At 35.3% G+C, this 19,084-nt stretch overlaps 1 protein-coding gene across 1 annotated transcript; it reads right to left on the reverse strand.

Moving 5' to 3' along the window:
• Window positions 1-14,545: 14,545 nt before the first annotated feature.
• pyurf (PIGY upstream open reading frame) lies at window positions 14,546-17,027 on the reverse strand. The gene is made up of 2 exons (XM_030137412.1): window positions 16,766-17,027; window positions 14,546-14,833 (listed from the first exon to the last, which is right to left on the reverse strand). The coding sequence occupies exons 1-2, from the start codon at window positions 16,966-16,968 to the stop codon at window positions 14,689-14,691; spliced, it is 348 nt and encodes a 115-aa protein (XP_029993272.1). The 5' UTR covers window positions 16,969-17,027; the 3' UTR covers window positions 14,546-14,688.
• Window positions 17,028-19,084: the final 2,057 nt, after the last annotated feature.

A 19,084-nucleotide genomic window follows, 5' to 3' on the forward strand; every position in this document is an offset into this window, starting at 1 on the left:
GATTCATTATTTTTAGGTTATTATGCTATTATTTTGGAGTTTGATGCCCTTGACTGTTAATATCTTCAGGGTAATTTTTGCATTTTGCACTTTGTAAATTCATCTCGCGGGCCAGACTGTAACCTTTGGCGGGCCGGTTTTGGCCCCCGGGCCGCATGTTTGACACTTGTGCCTTAGAATTACAGTCGAGGAAAAAATGATTAGACCAACAAAAATGATCAAAAACAATGGTTATGCAATCCAGTACTAACTCCTGTGTGTATCATGTGACAGAAAAGAAAACATGGAATGTCTAAAAGCACTGTTTTTGTCAGTACAATGCCATAGATAATGATGTAAGAACTGAAGGGATTTTGGTTATTATCAAGAAACCATAGAAAATGGATAGATATCAGCTCTGAAATTAAACTCTTATGAGCTATTTTTGTTGTTATCATTATATTTGTCCAAACAAATGTACCTTTAGTTGTACCAGGCAAGAAGTACAATCTTCTACATTGATTCACCAGTAAAACCCATGGAGTTGGATCAATGACAGTGGATGTGATTGTTTTATGTTCAGTTATTGATAGATTTGATGAAAAAGTCACTTTCTCTTCAGTTTTCCCTGTTTTGATATAATACCATTTGAATTTACTCGGAGTTTTCATGAGTATCTACATGTACGGCTAATTTAATATCAAGAAAAATACATGATTTACACTGAAAAATGCAAAATACAGTAAATAATATGACAATAAATGGTGATAAATCAGTTAAGAAGGGTGAAATGGAGAGGAAAAAGTAGCACTGGGTCTTTATGGGTTAATGCAATTAAGTGTAATAGCAGCAGCCTTAGTGAATATCTATCATCCATCTAAATATTTGTCCGTATGTTGATGTGAATAAAGTGAATCTGACAGATACATGGACAGACTGACATTCTCTTTGAGTTATTCACTGACATGGCTAAAGGAAAAAAACTTCACACACTGGCGGTTTGGAAATGATGCTCTTATGTGAACGGGCTTTACACAGTACAGGACAGAGGTTTTTGTCAGAATAATGGTTATATCGAGACAGAAATGGGTCAGAGCATTACTTAGGTGAAACTGCCATCTGAAGATTCTGCCTGCAGCCAGATGCTTTAATGGAAATGTGGTATCTGGAGAGTCTGTAACGTCTGGCACATTTCCTTATACTGGACCTCATAATAACCCTGCAAAATGCTTTTCATCTGACAAAATATTTAGAAATTCAAGGCTGTGGTTTTGTACATTTTGAGGTGAATGTTGTTGCACTGAAGTTAGCAATTTCAACCTATATACAGTCGCGGAAAAAATTATTAGACCATCAAAAGTCATCAAAAACAACGGTTATGCAATCAAGTACTAACTCCTGTGTGTATCATGTGACGAAAACGGACAGAAAAGAAAACATGGAATGTCTAAAAGCACTGTTTTTGTCAGTACATTGCCATAGATCACAGGTGTCAAACATGCGGGGGCCAAAAAATTAGGTGGAAAAAATTTAAGTGAAAAAAATAACATTAGGCTGTGAAAATATTTACGTTTACAAAACTATTCTTTCACAATAAAATGCAATTAAATACATAAATAAAAACAAAGATGAACAACTTGACACGTGCAATTTGAACAATATTCTGCCTGTTACTAAATGTTTCATGCATTTATGGATCCACTGTGATCTGTAGTTGTGTTAATAATAAGAGATGGAAAATTGTAGAAACTGTTCAAATTTTAGTTCCGAACTCCAAAATTTTCACAGTATTCTGTCTGTTACCAAAAGTTTATTTAACACTGTGTGTAATGTACATGTATAAATAATAAGTCGAGGCATAATATTGTTAAAATTGCACTAATTTTTCAAATAAAATTTCAGTTTTTTCAGGTTATTCACATCTTTTTTGTAAAATGTAAATATTTTCATCATTTAATTGGGGTTTTTTGTACTAAAACAAAAAGAAAAACTTGGATTTGTCATTATTTTTAGGTTATTAAGTCATTATTTTACTGGTCTGGCCTGCTTAAGATCAAACTGGGCTAAATATGACCCCTGAACCAAAATGAGTTTGACAGCCCTGATATAAACACATGAATTTACAGAATCTGTGCTTTAAAGACACATTCATCTTCTTTCCTTTCTACATAATCAATCTGATCACACTTGTAGGAGCTATTTGTCCATTAAGTTTTTTGTTCAAAGTTAATTTACTTTTTTGTTTAGTAATTTAGTATTTTTTGCTAACAAGGCAAATTTTTTGGTCACAGGCAGAATATTGTTAAAATTTTGGAGTTTGAAACTAAAATTTGAACAATTTCTACAATATTCCATCTCTTATTATTAACACAACTACAGATCACAGCGGATCCATAAATGCACAAAACTTTTAAGTAACAGGCAGAATATTGTGAAAATTGCACATTTCAGGTTGTTCATCTTTGTTTTTTATTTATGTATTTATTTGCATTTTATTGTGAAAGAATAGTTTTGTAAATGTAAATATTTTTCACAGTGTAATGTTATTTTTTTCACTTAAAAATTTTCCACATAATTTTTCACAAAGAAAATTTGTAGTTGTCATTATTTATGGGTTATTGTGTCATTATTTTTACTGGAGATCACATTGGTCTGTATGTGGAACCTGAACCAAAACGATTTTGACCTGTTCAGGTTAATTTTGCACTTTCATCCCGCGGGCCGGAATGGAACCTTTGGCGGGCCAGATTTGGCCCTCGGGCCACATGTTTGACACCTGTGGTTTATATGGTTGCAATTAAATTTGAACATACTGTCCATTTAATTAATTGCATTATTGCTTTTAATAGTTAGTATTGCTGAGTGTGTAATACAGTAGAATACCCCATAAATATTTGACTAAATGGTGACATCTAGTGTTCAGTATGTTTAAATGTCAAAATTACTATTTCTCTTCCATATTTGACTGATCCATACAGTGTCACCACCTAAACATAAACAGAAGGAACTGGGAGAACCTCATCCAAAAACTGGTTAAAATGGGATTAGATGCTGCCTTCAGGTGCAGTGGAAAACTTTGTACGCTTATGAACAACAACAGCGCACTAAATACTCTTTCTGCTGCTTAATTTATGCCTGAAACGCAACACTGTCTGATTTACAGTATTTAGGTAAAAAGACCTCCTTATTAGCAAAATTTCATGTACATGCAAGCAAATTTGCCAATCAGAAACCCAGCTTTGTGGTCTTTAAATCTTACTTAAAATCCTACTTGGACACACTTAAATTTTGCACTAACCCTAAAGGTATGAAGACTAAAGCCTTATGTAACGAACTTAAGTTGTAATATTTTTTATTTTATTTATTTATTTTTTTTTCTTGTTCATTCCTTTACTTTTATTTATTTAATTTACTTACCTATATATGTATTTATATTTAATTTCTTCCTGCCTCACCTCGAGCATTATGTTTTCTCCATGCCATGTTCTGTTCAACTGGTATATGGTATTATGTAAATAAAGTTTGGAAAAAAAAAAGGAGAAAAGACCGTGTTTCGATGCCGTTTTTTTTTTTTTTTTTTTTTTTTTTTTTTACTTTCCAGAGGCTTAAAATTGCTTGTGAAGTGGTCCTTTCCGGGGACAAGTGAACGCACCTTGAGCATTCGGCGGCACAGGCGGCCCCTTTGAAGTGAGTGGACTGAATTTACATCCGTGACATCAGGTAAGAAAATACATTTTATTATATTATTATGAAGGTTTTTTTGTTAAGTAACCGTTAATTATACTACATATATGTGACTAAATGCGGTTAAAAGTGTAGATTTGGGAAAAAAAACGCTTGAAAGGAGAAAATTTGACATCTAAGTCCATGATGGTTTTTTTTTTTTTTTTTTTAACCAGAGTTTTTATGTTCAGGTATTTTATAAATTACGATAGAACACTGTTAGAAAAGTAAGAAAATAGATCTAAAAGACAACAGAAATGAAGTTAATAATAACAATAAAGGCGCTAAAATTGTTCGTATGGTTTCATTGTGGCGGAAATTGTAACAAGAGTTTTCTAGAACATCTGAATGAAAGACTTTCTGCTTAAAGTACAAAAAAATAGGCAAAAGAAAGAATAAAAGCTCTTATTACTGGTGTTAAAGTATGAGTAGAATGTCAGAAATATGAGCAAAAAACAAGACACCTGTAGCAACATGTTAGTTTGATGCAAATGGAAAATATAAAAAAAAGTTTCAATGGATAATATCATAAAGATTAATGGATTGATTAACCCTTAAGCACCCAGTTTGACTTTTGTGTCAGTTTCCAAATACATTTCTGTCTTTATTTAATCTTTTCTAAGTGATTTATCACCATTTATTATAATATTATCCTCTGCATTTTGCATTTTTTCTAGTGAAATTCATCTAATTTGCTATATTTAACTGACTGATCATGTCAATGTTCATAAAAGCTCAGAGTAAAGTCAAAGGTTATTGTATCAAAGCAGAAAAAAGTGAAAAATTTGACTTTTTCTGTAAAATATACCATTGACTGGACATAAACCCAGTGTCCCCATCAAGGTTATAATAGTTTTGGATTTTTAATTATAGTTTAGTTTTAATTAGTTTTGACTTTTTTTTCTCTTATTCAGTTAGTTTTAATTAGTTTTTAGAGCAGGTTTGTTAGTTTTTATTAGTTATTGTTTTTTTCTGAATGCTTAGTTTTAGTTTAGTTTAGTTTAGTTTAGTTTTAGTATTAGTTTTAGTTATTTCATATATTTTATCTTCCTCATCATCCTATTCAAAGAAATTAGTGAGGCGCGGATATGGGTTACCCTGGACACTTTATTTGGGGGTCGGGTTAGGGCGGCTCATGGACTGAGCAGAGACACAATGTACCGTACAATGTACAAATTCCCTATAGCAGGTTGAGGGGGGGGTGCAATCCATACACAACGTCACTTACGTGAAACAATGCGAAGATGTGCAAAGCATGAGAGGAGATGCACAAAGCAGCCAGCAGTTAAACCAGATAGAAACATATATAACCAGCTAACCAGCAGTTAAAGCAGATAGAAACATATAAACCAGCTAACCAGCAGTTAAACCAGATAGAAACATATATAACCAGCTAACCAGCAGTTAAACCAGATAGAAACATATATAAACCAGCTAACCAGCAGTTAAAGCAGATAGAAACATATAAACCAGCTAACCAGCAGTTAAAGCAGATAGAAACATATATAAACCAGCTAACCAGCAGTTAAAGCAGATAGAAACATATATAAACCAGCTAACCAGCAGTTAAACCAGATAGAAACATATATAACCAGCTAACCAGCAGTTAAAGCAGATAGAAACATATATAACCAGCTAACCAGCAGTTAAAGCAGATAGAAACATATAAACCAGCTAACCAGCAGTTAAACCAGATAGAAACATATATAACCAGCTAACCAGCAGTTAAACCAGATAGAAACATATATAAACCAGCTAACCAGCAGTTAAAGCAGATAGAAACATATAAACCAGCTAACCAGCAGTTAAAGCAGATAGAAACATATATAAACCAGCTAACCAGCAGTTAAAGCAGATAGAAACATATAAACCAGCTAACCAGCAGTTAAAGCAGATAGAAACATATATAAACCAGCTAACCAGCAGTTAAACCAGATAGAAACATATATAAACCAGCTAACCAGCAGTTAAAGCAGATAGAAACATATATAACCAGCTAACCAGCAGTTAAACCAGATAGAAACATATATAAACCAGCTAACCAGCAGTTAAAGCAGATAGAAACATATACAAACCACTTATAAACATATATAACCCAGTTCCTCAGCAGTAAACCACACCTTAGCAGATCTCTCATATCTTAATCATCTCCAGTTCCATTATTAGCCAACTTTGCTTCAGTTCAGTTCAGCTAGCTGTAGCTAGTAACATCAAACGTTTTTGAACATTCTAACAGGTTCCATACCTCTGTAATTGGATTAGTTTTCATCCTCCTCTTTTCTCCTCTTCTAAACTGTGCAGTTCAGGGCTTGGAAGGTCTTTTCATGGTGATAAACTCTCCAGTTTTAACCTGGATGCTAGATCAACACTGACTCTGTCCTTTAGCTCTGCTCTGTCTCTGTCACTCACGCGCACACACACGGTACGCCAAAAAAAAAAAACAAAACAAAAAAAAACCGACCCCATTCATCACTACAGTAAACCCCAGACAGGACTGTGCTGCTTTGTCCCAGCTTTAGTCTGTATGTTCCAGGTAGAGTGGGGACCAGAAGACGACTGGAAACCACCAGTGACCAGACATGACAGACTGTGAAGTGTCGTATGGTGTCACCAGCTCAAACTGCTGGAGCCAAAGAAATTAATTTCATATCAATCCGACATTGACAAAGACGAAAACGAAGGGAATTGTATCCATAATTTTTATACGTTTTAGTTAGTTTTGTAAGCTCACGATACAGTTTCAGTTAGTTATCGTTTTTTTTCTTTTAATTAGAGTTTTTATTAATTTCAGTTAACGAAAATGTTTTTTCAATTTTAGTTTTCGTCATTTCGTTCGTTTTCGTTAACGATAATAACCTTGGTCCCCATTCACTGTTATTGATCCAACTCCATGGGTTTTACTGGCGAATCAATGTTGTAGAAGATGATGGTGTTTCCACGGTATTCTGCCTAAAGTACAATAAAATAGGCAAAAGAAAGAATAAAAGCTCTTATTATTGGTGTTAAAGTATGAGTAGAAAGTCAGAAATATGAGCAAAAAAACAAGACACCTGTAGCAACATATTAGTTTGATGCAAATGGGAAAATACAAGTATAGTTTCAATGGATAGTATCATAAAGATTAATGGATTGATTGATTAACCCTTAAGGACCCAGTGTGACTTTTGTGTCAGTTCCAAAATAAATTTCTGTCTTTATTTAATCTTTCCTAAGTGATTTATCACCATTTATTATAATATTATCCTCTGCATTTTGCATTTTTTCTAGTGAAATTCATCTAATTTGCTGTATTTAACTGACTGATTATGTTGATGTTCATAAAAGCTCAGAGTAAAGTCAAAGGTTATTGTATCAAAGCAGAAAAAAGTGGAAAAAAAGGTGACTTTTTCTGTAAAATATAGCATTAACTGGACATAAACCAAGTGTTTCCATCCACTATTATTGATCCAACTCCATGGGTTTTACTGGCAAATCAATGTTGTAGAAGATGACAGTGTTTCCACGGTAACTACAGAGCCTCTGAATGTCCAAATGGGTCATAACTGATGACCATGAAAAGATGACAAACTGTATTTTATATCAGTTATTTACATGGATTGATAGGATTAGTGGATCAACAGTTTAGATCAGTAGATGCTTTTGGTCGCCGGTGGATATTTGAGTCTTTACACTGCAAAAATCAGAATCTTACCAAGTGTATTTTTGTCATTTCTAGTCAAAATATCTCATCACACTTAAAATAAGACATAATCACCTAAAGAGGAACTTTACAGTGAGATATAAGAACTTATTTTCAGACAATAGATCTGGAAAATCTTATTTCATCAAATCTTACCAAGATCATTTTCATTTGTTCCATTGGCAGATTTTTTTTGCTTAATTCAATATTTTTTTTGCTTAATTCAAGATTTTTTTTTTTTTTGCTTAATTCAAGATTTTTTTTTTGTGAGATATAAGAACTCATTTTTAGACAATAGATTTTGAAAACTTACTGTATTTCAAGAAATCTTACCAAGATAATTTTCTCTTGTTCCATTGGCAGTGTTTTTTTGTTTGCTTGTTTGTTTGTTTGTTTGTTTAATGAAGAAAAATTAAGCGAATTAAGCAAAAAAAAAAAAAAAAAAATCTTGAATTATGGAAAAAAAAAAAAAATCTTGAATTAAGCAAAAAAAATGCCAATGGAACAAGTGAAAATTATCTTGGTAAGATTTCCTGAAATAAGGTTTTCAAGATCTATTGTATAAAAATAAGTTCTTATACAGGGCTCGTGACTGCGACTGAATTACGGTCGCATGCGCCTGAGAATTTCGGTAGTGCGACTGTTTTTGAGATTACGATCGCACGGTGTGCCAATAAAAAAATGAGCGAAAATTAATACGTGCGCCTAGAATAATGGCTGCAGAAGTAACTCGTCAGCTGAAAATAAACAAGCTCCATGCCCCGCTGACTGAAGCGGAAAATCTAGTCCCCGCCCCCTCGCGTGCGCAGGCGGCATAAACAAAGGGATCAAATAACTCCACCGACGTTTGAAACAATCTCCCGCCAAACCCGGTTAGTAGCGCTGGCGTTGTTCCAAGTATTTTCCCATGACGTAATGTATCCTGCAAGTCAGATGATCATGTTGCGCAAATCAACTTGCTACACGATCAGCTGACCGTAACCAGCGAATCGAGGGGCTAATGAATAAACAACAAGCGGTATCCAGACGTGTACATGATTCGTCAAAAGTTTCTTCCTCAAAAGTTGGTTGTTGCAAATAATGGTGTGATTCGTCTTTCTTCTCCAAGAACAAACTAAAGTATATACCACACATTGACAATTGTTTTGCACCTGTGTCAATGTAAGCTTTTTCTTTCATACTCTATTCAAATACTTTATTCTAGGTTGTTAACATTGCTTAAATACATATAGGAATATTACTTGGTATGGCCAAGAGTTTTGCTTGTTCTCCAAATTTTTTATATAATAGTGGTGCGCCTAGATTTTAGCCTGTGCTCCTAACTTTTTAGGGTTAGGAGCACAGTGCTCCTAGGTCAAAAAGTTAATTTTGAGCCCTGTTATATCTCACTGAAAAGTTCCTCTTTAGGTGATTATGTTTTATTTTAAGTGCGATGAGATATTTTGACTAGAAATGACAAAAATACACTTGGTAAGATTTAGATTTTTGCAGTGTATGGGTTAAAATGGTGCGATCTTTTCTTTTTCTCTTTTCCTATTAGACCGATGATTGACAGTGAGGAGACGAACATCTTTTGGGAGTCATGGACTTCACCCCCGAGGACGAAAAGAAAAAAGAAGTCGAAGAAAGACAGAAAACAGAAAAACAACCAAATCAACACAACAAATGACAGCGCCAAGAAGAAGAAGAAAAAGAAAAGCTCTAAATTCAAAGAACCTGCAGAAACAAAGAAAGAAAAAAGGAAAGGAAAAAAGAAGAAGTCAACTCTGGGTCTGGATCTGGAAGATAAAAGTGTTGTCAAAGTAAAAAGGCGCAGCACTGAAAACCCAGACACTCAAGACTTCGAGAAGGAAACCAAGAGGAAAAAGAAGGTGGCATTTGATTTATCACCTGGCCCCGAATGCGTCAAACCCTCTAAATGTGTCTTTGTTTCTTTACAATCACCTGAAGGAAGCACTGGAGCTGTGGGAGTGGGCGAGAACCATCCACAGGTCACAGCGACCGACCAGAACCAGAGTGAACCGGTCAACGATGAGTCTCAGTGTCCTAGTGACGATATGCAGAGCCAGGACCTGTTCATCACCCAGAGGACATTCAGATCGCCCATTTCTCAAACATCCAGCAGTGAAAGCAGTGACAAAGCTGGTCATGCGACTCCCACACAGCTTCACAAACACCCATCTGTACTAAAAACAGGAAGTCAGGACCTGTGTTTTTATCCAAGAAAAGCAAGAGAGAAGAAAAACACACTAGAGGCGCTTTTTAGCCAAGAGGACGATGAAGACAAGACGGATAGTGCGTTTTTTCAGACACATAAGGAGTCAAATACAAAACACACCAAGTATAAACCAGCGTCCCGTCATCTGAGTATCAACCCCAAACCTGTAAATCCGTTCCTGGATGCACCGACTGCGGTTGACGAAGCAAAGTCTAAGAAACCGTCCACCGTTTCGAGTACCTTCACACAGACGGAGAACTTCTTCACCACAGAGCTGTCCTCTTATCTCAGCTTCTGCCAAAAAAACAGGAAAAGTGCATGTACAGAGGACGTCAAACCTCTGGACCTGAGTCTGCCAAACAGGGTCAGGAAAGACCATGACAGAAGTTCGGAGACATCGGTCATAGAGATACAAGACGACCAAGACAAAGGTGACAGCAGCCAAGAGCCCCACCTGAAGGACGTAGGAGGAGGTAGAGGGTCTCACAGTGGACGTCTGAGTTCAGCCAGCGTTCAGGGTAAAGGCCAGAAGACCGCCAGCCCTCAGTCAGAGTCGGAGTCCAAGTCTGCAGAAACAACAGGGTCTAGCGAGGACATCGAAGCCCCCTGTCGCCACAGCAGAATAGACCTGATGCAGGTGAGACCACATAGGCCTCTGACAGTGAACATACTACCCTCAAACCAGAAATTGGCGAAAATTTCCGTAGGGGGTCAAATGAGTGGCCATTTTTGTCAAAAAAAAAAAAAAAAAGTTGTAAGAAATGCATAGAACTGTGTTGAAATCATGCTAACACATTTGTGCACAGACTACTGATATTATTTGACAGTGGAAGCTCTATTTTCAGAAATATTGGATTTTGAATAGCACGTGTTTGTGAAAACTTTTGCTGGTGGACGGACGTGACATTACCCATGATGATCTGGTCAGTACCAGTACTTTATTAGTAATAAACTTACAGACTTACTATTGCTAATTCTCCTCTTATTCATAAATTTTAGTATTGTGGATCTAAAACAATAACAGCTGACACAAAAACACAAAATGTGGCAGTGGACGGATGTGACATGGTTGTTACAGATCCCATCATACTGATGCTCGGCAGCCATGTCACCGTTTCCACAAATGACCCCTGTGCAAAAACTAGGATCAGAATTATTTATTGTAAAGTTTATCATCATACTAAAGAGGAAATAACAATATAGAATTGTTATTTCTTTATAAAAATGCTTATTATTAGAAAACTGTTGATTTAAAAAGTGACGTGTGACATTCTTAATGTATGTATTGGCGTAACATAAGCAGGATGGATCAGCACCATACTCCATATTCAACCTGTAAAAATAAAACATGATATGTAGGATATAATTTTGTAAGAAAAATTGGGGAATCTAAAAGAATAGAATATTTGTTTTTCAGGTGAATTCAGTTCAAATATAACTTGGCCATTTGTGACATGAAAATAAAGCATTAATTGTGATGAAAGTGGACATTTTTGAGCTGAAAACATAGTTCATATGAGCATCAACATGTTGCAACAGAACTGAAATCCTGTACATTTGCATAACTTGCATTTACCAGCACAGAGTTCCTTTGGGGATTCACTTATATTGATTTCTTATGCACAAAGACAGAAATAAGACCTCTAAGCAAATTTTAGCTGAAATGCACATAAGTCAGTGGTTCCCAACCTTTTTTGGCTCGTGACCCCATTTTAACATCACAAATGTCTGGCAACCCCAGACATTCAAAACGGAGACTTTTTTTTTTTTTGAGAAAATTCATTTGTTTTTGATCATGTAATAGTTTACTATACTATGTTGGAAATAAACATTAATTTTAGTTCACATTTAGTCTATATAATGTATATTATTCTTGACAGAGGCAGTAAAGCCAGGTGTAGATTACTGCACAAAGTGAGAATTTGATTTTCCTTGGTCAGGATATGTACAGTCAGTCCAGCTTGGATTTACAAGGACAATTAATACTGAACAAACAAGAACTCAAACTATGAATTATGAAAGAGCTGCAGCATCTGAAACTGACCACAATAAATATTTGACAGATAAACAGAACCACAGAGCTTCAGTTTCACACTCATAGTTTGCATGTCTTTTATGTATTATGATTGTCTCTCTCAACTCACCATGTATTTTTTATTTGAAGTTTTTATTTTCATTCTATCAATTACAATAAATTTCAGGTGACCCAATTTGAATTCCAGGCGACCCCACATAGGGTCCCGACCCCAAGGTTGAAAAACATTGTCACTGACTGTAGTGTTACTTACTGAGCTATCTGTCCACATGTACTTCAGGGCACAAAGATATGCATCCCAAGGCTCTACTATCACTTCTATTGGGGGGAGGGGGTTATTATTTGATGGGGGGTGGGTGGTGGTACTGATTTTTAAACTTATATGTAAAGCACTTTGTGCTACATCCTTAATGTATGAAAAGTGCTATATAAATAAAGATTGACTGATTGAAAGAACTGGAATTTTCTGTCAGTGATTTAATGGTTCAGGCTTCACAGGGTTAAAATGTCTTTTTCTTTAGACTACATCACAGTGGAGATTAATTGTACTTGTGTCTTTTAGTTTCAGGTTCGAGCGGTCCAGATGAAACTCAATGAATCGTTCTATTTCAAGGCAAAGGGACAGGCATATTCACCCAGACCAGCGTCTCCTCTGATGAAACTGACCCAAGGCAGAGATTTGACAAGTAAGAAAAGAAACCGAGGACGAGGGAAGGAGCATTTATGAATTCTCACCTGTGGTCCTTATTCAGCTGCTGTTCTGTTACTGTCACTTAAGGCGGTATTTTACATCTACAGCATGGACTCAGATGGAAGAGGCCGGTATGAGTCCAGCACCTCAGAGTGGGGGGGGGGTGTCTTTAAGTAGAGATGTTAGCACATCGACCTTTTGTCTCATCTGTTACGACTAAATTTCATAGAAACTTGACAAGAACAAAACACCCATAAAAGTCCCAAAAATTCAACCCTAAATACGTTTGCTTGAGTTTAGGAAACTTGCAGCCTTTATTTTGCATTAGTCAGTTTTATAAAGTCAGTGTTTTTCTACTGTTTGTTAGTTCATTCAGGTTGGTGTGTGTTCATGGTTCCAGTCAAAACAGTTTGTTTGCCAAGAACTATACAACATTAGAGTTCATGCCTTTGGTATATATGAAAAAAGTCGTTTTATTCATTTAATGTATTTATTGTAAAGGGCCATGATAATACATATTTTAAAATGAATACTGTACATTCCATTTTAAAATATCAGTGTTTTACTGAATTACAAGGCCGAGTCTATTGTCATTAAATTTTGTATCAGTATCTTTATTACCTGCATCTACACAGCAATGTACAATCAATTTCCATGTGGCAAATAAAAATTAACTTTCTTTTCACAGTAAAGTGTTGTATTACTGACAGACATGAATAAACTCCTATACACAGAGGAGCTTCACTTGAATGTTAATAAGAGTTGCTCATTTATGAAACTCAATGTTTGAAGCTAAGGGAAACAAAAAAACAAAAAAAAACCTGTCTCACGACGGTCTAAACCCTTCTCACGTTCCCCATTAGTGGTAAACCGTAACCGTAAAGGTTCTGCTTTCAGCTTCTACAAATTGTTATTCTTTTTAAAATTATTGTTCTGTAAATAAGCTTAACATTTTGGACTTTTAGTTCAACAAAAAACAAGCAGTTTAATGACATCCGCTTGATCTTTCTTAACCCTTTCAAACATGAATTACAAAAAAAAAAGTGAATTTTTTTAGATTGATTTGATTACTCAAAATAAGGCTAAAGTGAAAATGCATTTAGAAATTTTTGTAAGAAGATATTTAACCTCCTGAGACCCAAGAAAGTACAAGTTTTGGCTTTTTATAATTAAATAATTGCCTATGTTGGAAACATGATGCAACAGTTTTTTCAGATTAAAAAAAAAAAAAATGGAATGTCCTTTGTGGTGGACAGTTGTTTTTTTTGTGTAAAGCTGTGAAACCCATGACTGAATCTTACTTTAAAAGGTTAACTTTACAAGATCACAGAGCAGTCCAAATTCTAAAACTAAAACGATCCTTTTTTTCCCATTGTATTGCTTAGGTTCTATAGAGACTGCCCCCATGTAGTGTGGAGAATATTGCCTTAATAACCTTTTGGAAAGTGAGCAGAAACTATGTGTCAACAAATGTGGACGTCATGCATGAAAGGGTTAAGAAAACTCCTTTGACAGGGTTCCTGCGGGGTCTTAAACAGTCTTACATTTAACTTGTACAAACCTGTAGGAACCTGATTGAGGTTTAAGATCCAATTAACTAGAGGCTCAAGAAATAAAGAACAGAATGGTTTGTTGTAGCTTTTACAGAAAACATCTCACTTTGACATGTACAGAAACTTAACTGGAGTTTATTGAGTTGTAAGCAAAAAGCTAGTGCGAAAACAACATATTAGGGCCCATATTCTCATTTTTTTTAACCTGATCTTAAAAATCTCAGTGGTAATGTGCTATCACATGTTACTGTTTATCCACAAAACCAGCAGATTTGGAGGACGAGGGGGAGGGGTTGTATATTTTATACCATGTTTACTTCTCATGTCTCGTACCACAGTGTTTTCATGTTATGAGTTTGTGGAGAAAGTAGTACATTTTTCAGAGAAATGTCTAAAAATCCCACTGTGAATGTGCTGATGTGATGCCCTTTTTTAACCAAATAACCAAACGTGTTCAGGAATACATCAGAAGTCGGTGGTTTAATTGCTTTCATTCCACGTGGGTGAACAGAACAGGACAGGACAGACTGGTCTAGTTGTGTCTGAAGAGCTTGATGCCCATCCAGCTCCACAGGTGGAAGAACACGTAGACGGGGATGGTGACGGGCAGCAGCAGGCTGTAGAAACACAGGCTGCTGCTGCTGGTGCAGCCCTGAGGGAAGTTCTCATCCACCGCAGCCGAGTAGAACAACCCGAAGAGGGACACGATGGGGACCAGGCCCACCATCATGGACAGGGAGAACATACCCACACACTGTTCTGATCCACTCTACTGTTGAAACTGTGTCTGACGGTACTGTGGTAGAGTTTCTACTTCTGCTGTGATGTGTTGGAGGCGTCTGCGTCTTTCTGTATGAGTCTGGCCTCCTGAGGGATCATGTTGGGGATGCCGTCAATGATGGGATATGCGATGCCGAGCTCCTCGTTGATCAGCTCATTGGTCTCAGCTTCATACCTGAAGAGAGATGAGCGCCATGGATTTAGTCTGTGATGCACACTGATCTGTTTGACCCAGGGGCGTCAAACATGTGGGCCACGGGATGAAAGTGCAACAATTACACTGAAAATATTAACAGTAAAGGTTGTAAAAATCATTTAGCTCAGGTTCCATGTACAGACCAATGTCATCTCAAGTAAAATAATAACATAATAACCTGTAAATAATGACAACTCCAAATTTTCTTCTTAAAAAATTATGTGAAAATATGTAAGTAAAAAAAAACAACAACCTTACACTATGAAAATATTTACATTTACAAACTATCCTTTCACAATATGATGCAAAAAAATATAAACAACCTGAAATTTGGAATTTTAACAATATTCTGCCTAAAACACAAATGTCAAACATGCGGCCCGGGGGCCAAATCCGGCCCGCCAAAGGGTCCAGTTTGGCCCTTGGGACAAATTTGTGAAATGCAAAAATTATACTGAAGATGGTGTCAAAATTATTTTAATTCAGGTTCCACATACAGACACATATAATCTCAAGTGGGTCAATCCAGTAAAATACTATTATAGTAACCTATAAATAATGACAACCATAAAATTTCTTGCCGTTTTAGTGTAAAAAAAAGTAAAATTACATGGAAAATGTTTACATCGACAAACTATCCTTTTTCAAAAAACGTGAATAACCTGAATAGTAGTGATCCGTGCCGCTTGTACTTCTTGGAAGTAAAAGTGAAACCTAAAGCTCATTTCCCTTTTCCCTATCTCCTGAATCTTCACAAACTTTCATTTGAGTTATATGTGATACTTAAGTATAATGAGTCTGGTGATGATTTTTTTTGTATGAAATTTATGGTGCGGTGGCAAGGATTAGTGGAAACCCGAGTAGGAGACAGTCATGCTGGATCTGGCAACCCCTAGCCTTGGGGGGAGGCAGAGAGGATACCACGCTCTACAGTATTTTGAATGTGATTGCAGTACCAGTTTTGGCCACAATCCTACATACAGCACCTTTAACCCTTTCATGCACAGTGGTCACTACAGTGGACAGTTCTTCTCCAGCTGTTCTCTTGTATATTCATGGGTTTTGTTGTTTTAGTTCCATATCAACCAACACAGTGGACCCTTATGCATCGTCTCATAAACTGCAATTCATACCATTATCGTAACTTTGCTGTTCTTGATTGGTTCTTGAGTGGAAATCAATTGTTAATATTAATTTTTTGCATATTATTTCCATGAAGTGAGTAATAACTAGTATTAGAATATGTTAAAATGTGAGAAAACATCAGATTAGCTGCATTAAACATGGTTTCATTTCACGGTTTTCATATCACTTTATGATATTGGGTTTTAAATACATGTTTCTTTGCTTCAAGAATAAAATTCATGGTGTAGCTGAGTGGACATTTTTGTAACTCCATGAAAAACAGGTTGATTTAAAAAAAAAAAAAAAAAATCACATTGTTTTTTTCATGCCTAAAGAGGAATAAAAACACTCAGGAAAAAAAATCTTGATTAAGGTTCTCATAATTCATGCATGAAAGGGTTAATGTTCAACTGATATATTTTACTGAAAGTCACTTTTTCTGGAGTTTTCTCTGTTTTTGATAGAATAACCCTCAACTTTAATCTGAGCTTTTATAAACATCTGTACGGTCAGCAAATTAAATAAAGGAAAATACCTGATTTATACTGATAACTTGCAAAATACAGAAGATAAAATTGTAATACATGGTGATAAATCACTTAAGAAAGGTTAGATATAGAGAAAATTTGATTTGGGAACTAACACAAAAGTAGCACTGGTTCTTTATGGGTTAATCTGCCCCGAAACGCCTGAAGGACTAAAATAACTCAACGCATGACTGACATCTCTAAACACAACATGTAAAACCGTCCATCAGAGCAGTGTGTGGCTGATGGGAGTGTTTACCTCAGGGGTTTCTTGGACAGCGGACATACGAGCACCTGGAGCAGGGAGGCGTCAAACGGCGGCTGAGCTCCGTCCTTCACGTCCGTAAACCTCCGAACCGACACACACACGGCACCTACCCTCCGGATATGAGCTGTAGAATTTACATAGCGTTGAACAGAACCTGCTTCTATCGCCAGTCTTCTCAAAACATTGTAAAACATGACCGATACTCCACGAACAACTAGCAAAAACTCCCCAACAGGAAGTAGCTGAGTGTGCAACCGGAGTATGATCCTACTTCCGGTGTGGCGAACGTGATTTTATAAATGGTTCCGCTTAGTTTTTTAATTTAATTTTTATGTTTTTTGTTTGTTTGTTTTTTTACCTGCTTCTTTATTTTGTTTTAGAAAAATAGTTCTTTTACTTCCTGATTATTTTAAAGTGCCAAGCTAGTTACATATGATATTAACTAACAGTCAGATATATTTCGAAAATGGTTGTTTCCATATTCATCCATGTGGTGGCAGTATTGCGCTATTTAACTGTAATCATACGAACACTTTCCAGTTCAGAATGCCTACACATACTGTACACTTACGTATTTATTTTAAATAAAGTCTGTTTAACCCTTTCATGCAGGAATTATGAGAACATTAATCAAGATTTTTTTGTCCAGAGTGTTTTTTTTATCCCTCTCTCAGCATGAAAAAAACAAACAAACAAAAAACTATGCAAGGGAATTTTTTATGAACCTACTTTTCATGGAGTCACAAAATATCCACTTAGTCTGATGTTTTCTCATATTTTAACAAACTCTAATACTAGTTTTTAATTGCTTCATGGAGCTAATATAAAAAAACAACTACTTTTTATTTTAAAAAAGCAAAAAATAATAATAATTGGCAGTTTTTTTGGTTTACATCCAAACATGTTACTGCAGATCAGGTTTATCTAGAACAGTTACAGTAATGGTATGAATTGCAGCGTATAGGATTGATGCACAAAAAAAAACAAATCCATAAATATACAAGAAAACACCTTTAATCAGCTGTCCACTGTAGTGACCACTATGCATGAAAGGGTTAAATCAAGGTTATAATAGTTTTGGATTTTTCATTATACTTTAGTTTTATTTAGTTTTGACTTTTTTTTTCTGTAATTCAGTTAGTTTTAATTAGTTTTTAGAGCAGGTTTGCTAGTTTTATTAGTTTTCATTTTTTTCTAAAGGCTTAGTTTTGTTTAGTTTTAGTATTAATTTTAGTTTTGTTGTATCTTTTATCTTCTTCACTGTCATATTCACATAAATCTCAGACAGGACTCTGCTGCTTTCTCCCAACTTTAGTCTGCATGTTTCCAGGTAGAGTGGAGACCAGAAGACGACTAAACCACAAGTGAACACAAGTGACGGACACTGAAGTACTGTATGGTACCAGCAGCTAAAATTGCTAGAGCAAAATAAATCGCTTTCATATCAGTCCGATGTTGACAAAGACAAAAACTAAGGGAATTTTATCCATAATTTTTATCCGTTACAGTTAGTTTTGGAAGCACACAATACAGTTTCAGTTAGTTACCATTTTTTCTTTTAATTATAGTTTTTATTTATTTCAGTTAACGAAAATGTTTTTTCAATTCTAGTTTTCATCATTTCCTTAGTTTTCGTTAACGATAATAACCTTGGTTTAAATTAAATGATTAGCCTTAACCATTTCATGGATGAATTATGAGAACCTTAATCAAAATTTTTTCCTGAGTGTTTTTATTCCTCTTTAGGCATGAAAAAAACAATGCGATTGAAAAAATTCTTCTGAAAAATAAATTAAAATAAAATAAAATAAAATTAATTTTAAAAAATATATTAAAAAAAAAAAAAGAAAAAAAAAAAATTCTTATGAAGCTATTTTTCATTAAGTTGCAAAAATGTCCACTCAGCTGGACACCACATGTTTAATTTTTGAAACATGAATTTAGTGATAAATTGTATGAAAACTATGGAGAGGGCTTGTGATTCTGGGGGTTTATGCTCAGGAGAGATCTACATAATGCTACCAATTCATGTCAGAAAAGTATGTAGTGTCTTAAAACTTTAATAAAGATATGTGTAAAAAACAAACAAACAAACAAAAAAACAACGAAAAGAACAACAAAATCCATGAATATACAAGAGAACAGCTGTAGAACAGCTGTCCACTGTAGTGACCACAATGCTTGAAAGGGTTAATATAATCAAGTAAAGACTAACTGCTTTCGCCGCTTTCAATAAACTCTACCTATTTTATTTTATATGAGGAATTAATATGTCCCGGTACCTGAAAATTATAAAAAGAAATGTCAGAA

This window comes from Sphaeramia orbicularis, chromosome 6, assembly GCF_902148855.1.
Source record: "Sphaeramia orbicularis chromosome 6, fSphaOr1.1, whole genome shotgun sequence".
NCBI classification, from domain to species: domain Eukaryota; kingdom Metazoa; phylum Chordata; class Actinopteri; order Kurtiformes; family Apogonidae; genus Sphaeramia; species Sphaeramia orbicularis.